The sequence below is a fragment of the Panthera uncia genome, chromosome C2, assembly GCF_023721935.1.
Source record: "Panthera uncia isolate 11264 chromosome C2, Puncia_PCG_1.0, whole genome shotgun sequence".
NCBI classification, from domain to species: Eukaryota; Metazoa; Chordata; class Mammalia; order Carnivora; family Felidae; genus Panthera; species Panthera uncia.
In genome coordinates, this window is record NC_064810.1 from 3,882,669 (window position 1) to 3,893,440 (window position 10,772).

General features: G+C 61.8%; 1 protein-coding gene across 1 annotated transcript in view; it reads left to right on the top strand.

The window, feature by feature from the left end:
* The window catches only part of RIPK4 (receptor interacting serine/threonine kinase 4), a 27,295-nt gene extending 18,738 nt beyond the window's left edge, over nucleotides 1–8,557 (top strand). The window contains exons 4-8 of the mRNA XM_049627801.1: nucleotides 219–268; nucleotides 2,520–2,678; nucleotides 3,458–3,561; nucleotides 5,002–5,263; nucleotides 7,329–8,557. Of these exons, the coding sequence (XP_049483758.1) occupies nucleotides 219–268; nucleotides 2,520–2,678; nucleotides 3,458–3,561; nucleotides 5,002–5,263; nucleotides 7,329–8,488 (1,735 nt within the window). The 3' untranslated portion in view covers nucleotides 8,489–8,557. The remainder of the gene's footprint in view (nucleotides 1–218; nucleotides 269–2,519; nucleotides 2,679–3,457; nucleotides 3,562–5,001; nucleotides 5,264–7,328) is intronic.
* Nucleotides 8,558–10,772: the final 2,215 nt, after the last annotated feature.

The window sequence follows — 10,772 nt, forward strand, 5'->3', positions numbered from 1 at the left end:
TCCTTTCCCCCTCCCCTCTCCTTTCCCCCTCCCCTCTCCTTTCCCCCCTCTCCTTCTCCTTTCCCCCTCCCCCTCTCCCTCTCCCTGTCTCTCTCTCTGTCTCTGTTTCCTTTGAAGACTCTGGAGTGGTCTTCCTCAAGCTAGTTGCTGTTGGGAGAGCTTTTGACTTTGTTTGAGGGTCCTGCTCACAGATACTAACCGGCCGATTTTCCTTGCAGCTTTGCCATTGTGATCTGGGGTGTGCTCACGCAGAAGAAACCGTTCGCAGGTGAGTGGGCTTGTCTTTGGGGAAAGTGCATCCCTCTGTCTGTCCGGGGACACGGGAGGGCGCTCTCCGTGGTCCTGTTTGAGCTGTGCCTGCGGCCCGCGTTCCCACAGGGGGTGGTGCGGGGGTTGCTCTGGGCCACGAAGCTGGTGGGGCCATCCTGTGGGGCAGCGGGGACACTGCTCTGTGCTGCCCAGCGTGTCCTCCTGGAGCCCCGCGGCCTCTCTGCATGCAGACAAGCAGTCTTGCGGCATAATTCACATTTCAGCAAAGGCTGCAATCTGAAGGGGTCTGTTCAGGGGATTTCTTTATTTAGGTGCTAGCTCATTCGTGTGTGTGTGTGTGTGTGTGTGTGTGTGTGTGTGTGTGTGATGTAATGCACGTGACATAAAATCCATCCTTTCATCCGTTTAAAGTGTATAATACGGTGACATCGAGTACGTTAGCTGCTGTTCTGCCTGTAGCACCAGAACGTTCTCATCCCCGCAAAGGGAAACCCCGTGCCCATCCAGCCCATCCCCCCCGCCCCCCGAGAACCACCTGCTTGCTTTCTCTGTGGATTTGCCAGCTGCGCTTATTTCCAGCTGATTCTGTTTTTGGATTTATAAACATATGGTAAAATACATACAAAATTTACCATCTCACCCAGTTTTAAGCATGCACTTCAGTGGCAGGAAGCACCTTCACACCGCTGTGCAGCCCGCCTCCAGAACAGTTGAGTGGATTTTGCACAAACGTGTACACCCGGGTCACCTCCCTTCCCCTCGAGGGCTGTGACATTTCCTTCCCTTCAGGCAGCCGCTGTTCTGGGGTCTGTCCTCCCGGTGCCGATACCTTGACTTGTTATAAAAATCGAGCGCTTCTTCAGCCTCGTCATTTTCCTCCACGGGCGCGTGGGTTATTCACGCTGTTTTGTGGTTTGACCAAAAATATCCAAAAATGCAGAGCAGACTCAACGCGGGGGCCTCGGGTCTGGGAGCCGGTGCGGGTTGGTGTCTGTTGTCTGTCCATCTGTCTTCCTGACTCCTCCCCCTCCGTGGAGGCCGTGGTCCGGATCCGTGCTGGTGTGGCAGTGTCCGCTCTGACCCCAGACTGTCCCACAGACACGACACCCAAGGCGGGTACGGGATGCAAACGTCGGGAGCCAGGGCCCGCGTGTTTTACTGCCTGGGACGTGGGGAGTTCAAGGCAGAGAAGCAAAAGGTGTTTCTTGATCTTCTCCCATCTGTTTGGCAGCAGAAAACGCCGCGGGTGTTGCTTTCCCATCATTCGGAGGGCCTCCAGGGATCTGGAAGCCAGTGTGCTGGAAATAGCGCGTAGATACCCACAATAGCTGTTGCACAAGATTTAACGGGAAGGCGGGACACGGCATCGCACCAGGAGCCTGGCAGGCGCCGGTGACTTGGGGCCAATTTTCCACGCCTGCTGACATGCGTGTGGTGCCCCTGCAGGGCTCCCCGGCCGTGGGCGTGCTGGGAACTGTGGGGTCTGGGGCGGGGAGGGGGTGGGGCTGGGCTGCTGGGAACAAGGAACTCGGAGTCCAGCTTGATGGACGTTGTGGTTTTGGGCTGAGCAGAGAGAAAAGTCTGGCCCGCTGAAGGTCACCTTGGGCCCCTTGGTCTGTGACCAAGGTTTGGGTGATAGGAACGAGTTTGTTGTGCTTATAAAGGTCGGAGCAGAGGGCAGGGGGAGCCCCACATTATGACTCGCAGGAGGAGAGGCCCCCTGTTTATACAGCCCAGGTCTGAGCGTGCTCTGAGGGGGCAGGCGTCCCGGGACACCATCGCTGTGGCTGGCTCACTGCACGGGGCACCCGGGGCCTGCGTTTCGGTGTAGAGATCAGAATTTCGGAAGGCTCTTGCGTCATCACAGGGCAATACGGGTTCGCTTGGAGGCTGGCCCACGTGACTTCGTGATTTTTTAAGTGTTGCCTCCCTTTGGTGCGCGCGCGGGCCGCTTTGGAACATGTCCGTCTGATACTTTCTCCTCTGAACCCTGGTCGCCTTGGAGTTTGATGCCCAGAAAGATGTGCCCTGTGATACAACACACAGGCTCTGTTGGGTGCCTCGCAGGGAGTCTCTGTGGCCTGGAAACGGGAGAACAGACGTGCTCCGTAAGGATCAGGACCAGAGGGAGCCGTGGGCTTTGCGAAGGAAGTGGCTGCCACCGGCCCCACGCTCCTTTCCTCCTGAAGGCGCGGAGCACGGCCCCCAGCCCCGCGGAGCCGCCCTGACCGGGTGCCTTCCCTTTGCAGATGAGAAGAACATCCTGCGCATCATGGTGAAGGTGGTGAAGGGCCACCGCCCCGAGCTGCCGCCCGTGTGCAGAGCCCGGCCGCGGGCCTGTGGGAACCTCGTGCGCCTCATGCACAGGTGCTGGCACGGGGAGCCGCGAGAACGGCCCACCTTCCAGGGTGAGTCCGGGGGGCCCCCGGGGCTCGAGGCGCGATCGCTCTGCCGTGGCACGGGAGCTGGGGTCGACGAGCAGGCCCGGGTGGGGGAGGCCGTGCAGACAGGCGCAGCGGGGCGGGCCCCGCCTTGACGGGTTGGCCGCTCGCCTGTGGTCCCCCAGCACGCGGGGTCGGGGTGGGGCGGTCACTGCCGGCCGGCCGCCCCAGCTGCAGCCCGGTGGAGCCGTGCTCGGTGCTACGGGTTCGGACCAGGGGTGCATCTGCAGGGGACGGAGGAGACCGCTCACCTGCGGCTTTCTCTGCATTTCTTTTGGGGTCTTGCCCCCGCCCCCGCCTTGAATGGGTGCGTCCTTGGGTTAGCAAAGTGACTTCAATAAAATGAGAAGTGATTGTAGCGTTGAAAGCACGTTGGGGGAAGCGATAGAGTGTCCCCTGCCGGGTGCCGGCCACCCTGGCCAGTGTGGGGACACGGTCTGGTGGCTCTTGCAGACGGGGCTCCCCCTGGGGAGGGCTTCTTTGGGAAACCGGGACACCGTGACTCCTCCTTGGCACCTGGCACGACCCTGCCAGGTCGCAAACGGTAGGCCCCCCGCGTGGCCCCCACGGAGGTTCCGGGGGGGATAACCTGGGAGCTCAACCCAGCCAGCGGCCTGGGCAGCTGCAGCACCGACCGGTCCCCTGGGGTGCGGCCTCTTCTGTCCCCGCCCGAGTTGCACGTGTAAGCCGCGAATGTGGAAGTCATTGTCCAAGTGACGTGCCCTTTTCTGTTTTCTCCCCAAAAGAAATTACGTCTGAAACCGAGGACCTGTGTGAGAAACCCGATGGTGATGTGAAGGAGACAGCTCAAGATCTGGACGCGAAGCAGCCCCTAGAACCCAAGAGCCCGGTAATGGGGACCTTCCCGGAGGTGTCATTTGCGGGGGGGGGTCTCGTGTTTTCACCCTCGAGTCCTCCCTTTCTGCACATTCCCCTGCTGCCTGGACGGGCCCCTCGGCTCACCCGGCGGGCGGAGCCCTGTCCCGTGTGAGCAGCCACAGGGTCCTGTGTTCAGGAGCCGGTGGCAGGTCGCGTGGCCGGCTCTGGTGGCCCCAGGCTCCTTTCCCGCCCAGCCCCATCCTGTCCCCACCTCCTGTCTGTGGTTAAGAGTGAACAGTGTGGGCCTGCATTTGACCTCGAGGAGCTGCTGGTCGGGTGCTCTTTGAACCAGGGGAACAGAAGGGCCGTGTGGGCCCTGTTGCGGGGCGGGAGGTTCTGGGCTCCTGTGGTCTGGCTGTCTCCGCGCCCCTGACTTGGAAACCTGGCCACTTTGTCACCGCCACTCGTAAACGGTTACCGCCGGGGGCACCCACATAGGTCACGTGAGGTGTGATGAGAGACCCCGAGGCTACGGGTAACTCAGTGTCCGTAGCGGACTCGCAAAGGGAGGCCTGACGAACTTCCTAACGTGCCGTGTGGCGGGAGGCCACTCACCCCAGGCATCCGCGTGAGGCCGGGAGATGAGTCCACGCTTGAGGTGTGCCCACAGTCTGAGCGTCAAGGGGTGTGTGCGCGAGGGGGGGGAGCAAAGGTGTCTGGGGGAGGCGGCCTGCCCACCGACAAGGGAGAGCAAGGCACCCGGTTCGCGGGTGCGACTCGGGGCACGGAGCCACCAAGTCCGAGCGGATGGCAGTTCCCAAGCAGAGGGGGGACCGGGGACAAGCGGGCGTGAGTCCCGAAGAGTCGTGAGTCACCCTCGGGTTTAATCGCGCTCCAGAGACCTACCTTTCTGGAAGCCCGTCAGGGAGACCCTTGCAAAGGCCCCGTTGGTACGTGTTGGATTGGGGCGCACCGGTGACGCTGTGGCTGAGCCCGTCCCTGCGCCTGCCCCCACGCGGTCCCCCAGCCGGACTCAGGCGGCGCGGAGGGAGGGGCGCAGGTGCGCAGGGACCCCCAGCCCCGGTCCCATCTCCTCCCTCTGCTGCTTGCTGGTGCTGACCTGCCAGGTGGGCGCGGCCGGCATTCAGGCGTCACATTCTCCCAGCGCGGTCGCGGGCCACCCGTCGTCCAGGTGGCACTGCGCGTACGCCACTGCGGTGACAGGCTGGGGGCCACGCCGCCGGGCTTCCTGTTTTCATGGAGCCGTCTCTCCCCGCCTCTCCCCAGAGCGGTGCCTCTCTGCCTGGCGGGCCCGGCGCGGTGTCCCTGGGCTCCCCTGCGTCTGCGTGTGGCGGGACGGCCTGAGCGCCCTGTGTGGCTGTCTGGGGACCGAGCGTCCCCCCGCCCTCCGCCGTCCCCGCCTCTGTCCTCCTGGCTGGGTCTCACCCACCTCCCTCTGCCTGGTTCGCAGAAGCCCGTGTGCTCGCCTCTCAAGCGGGCCTCCGCCCCGACCTTCGACAGCAACTACAGCCTCTCCGAGCTCCTGTCCCAGCTGGACTCGGGCACCTCGCAGACCCTCGCGGGCCCGGAGGAGCTCAGCCGCAGCTGCTCCGAATCCAGGCTGCAGTCGGCCAGCAGCAGCAAGAGGCTCTCGGGGGTGTCCTCTGTCGACTCTGCCTTCTCCTCCAGAGGGTCGCTGTCCTTGTCTTTCGAGCGGGAGCCTTCCACGGGCGGTAAGCGAGGACGCCGTATCCTGGGAAATCATGACCCTGGCTAAGGGGCCGTAGGAGCCCGCGAGCAGCTCAGAGAAGCAGGCATCCAGCTTCCAGACCTAGTTCTTTACTTTCTGCCTCCCGTAGCTAATCGGCCTGGGGAGTCAGTGGCACAGCTGGCTCACCAGGCCCATATCTGGAGGTGGGTGCTGGCCGAGCGGCCGGCCGAGTGGCTCCGGGGGCATCACTTAAGCGTAAGGGGGACGGGCCAGGCCGCCAGCTCTCACCTGTGCCGACACCAGGTGTAGGGGCTGGCGTCAGGTTTGCGGACTGAGAACCCTGACCTGTATCGAGGGAGTCCAGATGATTCTAACCCCACGCCCTGCAGATCTCTCCCGTGTAGAGGCCAGCCCCGTACCCCCTTTCTCTGATACCCCTTTACTTTCTTGTCTGTGAGCTCTCTGCTTGTTTCAGCCATGCATTGTGATGGCTGAGTTGTCCCTGGACGTTATGACACCTTGGTCCCGTCTGTATTCTCCCTGTTGGCGTGGGGTTCTTCTCAGTTAGGTGACCTTATCTGTTTATGTTGATTTCGATGGGTTTTCCTCTTGGAAGGGGCCTTTTCTGTGCCCCTGCCCTAAATGCCGGACCCCGGGGTCCTGGGTTGGAACCCGGCCACTTTGTCACCACCACTCGTAAACGGTTACCGCCGGGGGCACCCACATAGGTCACATGAGGTGTGATGAGAGACCCCGAGGTGTGATGAGAGACCCCGAGGCTACAGCCCTACACTGTAGCTCCCTTGCTGCCCCCGGGGAGGCTAAGATGTCCTGTCCTGCCCTCTGAGTGTGCAGCCCCGTGAGGAAAACACGGGTTTTCATGCTCAGGGTGACAACGGTATAGGGGGGCCAAGTGCCCCAGGGTCGTGGAAAGAACACGGACCTCAGCAGGATGGGCAGTTTGTTTTTCCTGGCAGATCAGGGAACTCCTTCTGGAAGGAAGTGCTTTTCCTGGATGCACTGAGCCTCCTGGGATTTTCAGAGTGGAATATTTGGGGCAAAAGAGGGCATTTGGGGTTGAGAAAACACCTTACGAAGACACAGGGGTGGGCAAGGCCCAGCCGGGCGGCTTGACTGGAGGTAAGCGGTGGGTGATGGGGTCGCACAGGAAGGAAATACCCCGTCTCTGGGAGAGAAGTATGCTATACGACTCTCTCTGGGTCTGATCAAATGGCATCTTCGTGCTCACGCGCGGTCGGTTCCCGTAAAGACACAGATGTCGTCTGGGTGGCTTGTGTCTTCTTGAATTCCACCCTATACCCCCACCCTCCCGTGCAAGTCCCCTTGAGAACGTTTCATGTGAGGGAGGGGTGGGCCTTCTTTCACGCAAATCGGAGGCCAGACACCGTGGTGGGAGTTTTACGTTAAATAGAGGTGAGGCTGCATGTGGAGGCTGGGGCGGGGAGCAGCCGGTGGCCCTGGAAAGGTGTCCCTGCTGTGGGAACTGTCAGCTCTCAAGTGGACTGGGACGCCTCCCTGGTCTGTGCCTTTCATTCTGTTTCCTTTTTTTTTAAATGTTTATTTTACTTTTGAGAGCGAGAAAGACAGCGCGCGAACAGGGGAGGGATGGGCGGGGGGAGACAGAATCCGAAGCAGGCTCCAGGCTCCCGGCTGTCAGCACAGAGCCTGATGCGGGGCTCGAACTCACGAACCGTGAGATCATGACCTGAGCCAAAGGGGGACGCTCAAACGACCGAGCCACCCAGGCGCCCCATTTTTATTTTCTTAACGAAGCAACGTTAGCCATCACCGCCATTTTCTGAGCACAGACGGGCCGAGTTCTGCACCCTTATCCGATGACGACCCTACGGGACAGCTAGAATGACTTTGCGAGTTCGCGGGAGCCCCTTGGCCTGCCCGAGGTCTTCCCCCTGCACCGGAAATCTAATAACACGGCGGGGGTGACTCCTGAGTGGTTTCGGGCACGCGGCGACCCGGAGGCCGCTGGGGAGGCGCGGGCCGCGTTAGGGCGCCCGCCAGGCCTTGGGAGCGGCCCGCAGCCCGAACTTCGTATCTCTCTCCCCCAGATCTCGGCACGACAGACGTCCAGAAGAAGAAGCTCGTGGATGCCATCGTGAACGGGGACACCAGCAGGCTGATGAAGATCCTCCAGCCCCAGGACGTCGACCTGGTCGTGGACGGCGGCTCCAGCCTGCTGCACGTGGCCGTGGAGGCCGGGCAGGAGGAGTGCGTCAAGTGGCTGCTGCTCAATAACGCCAACCCCAACCTGACCAACCGGAAGGGCTCCACCCCCCTCCACGTGGCCGTGGAGAAGAGGGTGCGGGGCGTCGTGGAGCTCCTGCTGGCCCGCAAGATCAGCGTCAACGCCGCGGACGAGGACCGCTGGACGGCCCTGCACTTTGCGGCCCAGAACGGGGACGAGTTCAGCACGCGGCTGCTGCTGGACAAGAGCGCCTCCGCGAACGAGGCGGACTGCGAGGGCCGCACCCCCATGCACGTGGCCTGCCAGCACGGCCAGGAGAGCATCGTGCGGATCCTGCTCCGCCGGGGCGGCGACGTGGGGCTGCGGGGCAAGGACGCCTGGGGGCCGCTGCACTACGCCGCCTGGCAGGGCCACCTGCCCGTCGTCAGGCTGCTGGCCAAGCAGCCGGGCGTGAGCGTGGACGCGCAGACGCTGGACGGGAGGACGCCGCTGCACCTGGCCGCCCAGCGGGGGCACTACCGCGTGGCCCGCGTGCTCATCGACCTGCGCTCGGACGTCAACGTCTGCAACCTGCTCTCGCAGACGCCCCTGCACGTGGCCGCGGAGACGGGGCACACGAGCACCGCCAGGCTGCTGCTGCACCGGGGCGCCAGCAAGGAGGCGGTGACCGCCGAGGGCTGCACCGCCTTGCACCTGGCGTCGCGGAACGGGCACCTGGCGACCGTCAGGCTGCTGGTGGAGGAGAAGGCCGACGTGCTGGCCCGGGGGCCCCGGGGCCAGACGGCCCTGCACCTGGCCGCCGCCGGCGGGCACGCGGAGGTGGTGGAGGAGCTGGCCAGTGCCGACGCGCTCGACCTGGCCGACGCGCAGGGGCTCAGCGCGCTGCACCTGGCCGCCCGGGGCCGGCACGCCAAGACGGTGGAGACGCTGCTTCGACACGGGGCCCACGTCAACCTGCAGAGCCTCAAGTTCCAGGGCGGCCCCGTCCCCGACGCCGCGCTGCTCCGGCGGAGCAAGACCTAGCCTGGGGACCCCGTGCGGGGTCCCTGGCCCGTCGCGTTCCGCCGCGGGGACAGAGTGACGCCGGGCCGGCCGGCGCCGCGCGCCTCGTCCGCGGCCCGGCGGGGCGTTGACCGGGCGGCCGGCGAGAGGCCGGCGACCGCCGACTCTTGATTCGTCCGGGGCATCCGCTCGGCCGCGTTTCCCTCCGGAGGCGGCTGGCGAGAATGCGCTTGGCTGTCGACCCGTCGTCCGCCGATCGGCGGCCCCGCCTTCCGCGGGGGGGGGGAGGGGGGAGACGGGTCGGAATCATTTCGTTGCGTGTCTTGCTCCTACTGTGGGTCCGTCGGTGGCAAAGCCGTGGGTGGGGCGCAGTTCACCCCGGCCTCAGCCGAGCCACCTGGGGCCGCTCGGAGCGCAGCTTCTGGGGAGGCGGGAGCGGGAGGCGCCGTGTCTTTTTATCTGCGTACCCAGCGGCAGGCAGAAGAGCCTGTTTCCGGAAGTTTTAGTGGAATTCTTGTCTCGTAGGCTACCTTCAATAGACGAACGCGGAATCGCCTGTTGCTTTAAACCTGTTAAAAAAGTCCGCGTCGGCGGGTCGTCCGGTTTGTGAAGAGTGAACGTAAAGTCGTAAGGTTGGTTTTGAAAAGCGAACGGACAGCAAATCCGACCGGCTCTTTCATATCCGAGTTTGCCCTCCGCTCAGCGGTCGCGGGGGCCGCACGCGCACCCCGACGGTGCTACTGGCCGTCGTTCCTTGTTGCCCGAGAGGCGTTTGGAACTCTGGCGCGAACTGTGTCAAGACAACGTTCATACTTCATCGTTTCGGTTCGGGACGTCAGTGTTATTTAGCTAGACGAGCCCCCCTCAGCCGGGGGTTTCTTTCCCGCTCTGATGTTTGGTGCGGTGGTTATCCGTGCGGAATGCTAGTGTCCTGGGGTCTTAGGAGTTTTCTGACCTGCTGGACAAACGCCTGCGTTGTGCGGGAGCCTTGGCCTTAGGGTGTCACCCCCGAGGCGGCACGCTCTTGGATGTAAAAGACGCGATCCTAGCCGTGTTCCTTCCGTGTCTCCCGTGTCCCCTGTGGTGCCCCCCGTGGTGCCCCCTGAACACTGTGGACTAGGTTTGCCGCAGGGCGTGAGCCTGTGTGCAGACATGTGCTGTGGCCTGGTGCGCGATACCGAGATTGATGTTAATGTACCGTGTATGTTAATGTGAATCTGTGGGCAGGATACTTCTTTTCTATGACAGGAAATATCCGTACCGCTTAGAACTGGCTATGTTTTAATATGCCTCCTGCGTTCACTCCAATATGCTACCGTTGTATAGAATGTGTGGAAGACAGTTCTGTTCAATGTCAATAAAACGAAGTCCTCTTCTACTCTTGGAGTCCGCGAGACGACTTTTTCTTATAAATGAGTGCAAACAATCTGATTTGGGAAAACCAGAGAATTCAGTTCAGGCAGTCATGTGGTTGGAGATGCCCTTCTAGAAGGGTAGTCTGGGTGCTCTGAATTAACCTGTGGCATGAGGGGAGAAAGGAAGTGGAGGGTGGCCCCAGGCTTCCTGCCTCCTTAGCTCGGCCCTTCTGCATGTGTGAACCAGCAGAGAGATGATCTCACCTTGGTAGAACAAGTTCCTCGCGCCAATGTTTTTATGTGTTTTTAAGTGTTTATAATTCTTATCTTTATTTGTTAAACTTACATTTTGACATCGTTTCAAGTTACAGGAAAGTTATAATACGTAGCACTCTGGTGTACCTGTTACCCAGGGTCCCCATTCACCTACATTTACCTCATTAGCTTGATCATTCTCTTTTCTTTCTCATCCATCTGCCCACATACCCATGCATTCACCTGCCCATTTTATCCATCCATCCATCCATCCATCCATCCATCCATCCATCTGCCTGGCCACCCACCTGCCTATCCCTCCCTCCCTCTGTTCATCGATCCATCCATCCATCCATCTATCCATCCATCTGCCTGGCCACCCACCTGCCCATCCCTCCCTCCCTCCCTCCGTCCATCTATCCATCCATCCATCTGCCTGGCCACCCACCTGCCCATCCATCCATCCATCCATCCATCCATCCATCCATCCATCCATCTGCCTGGCTACCCACCTGCCCATCCGTCCATCCATCCATCCATCCATCCATCCATCCATCCATCTGCCTGGCTACCCACCCGCCCATCCCTCCCTCCCTCCCTCCCTCCATCCGTCCATCCATCCATCCATCCACCCATCCATCCATCCATCCATCTATCCATCCATCTGCCTGGCTACCCACCTGCCCATCCCTCCC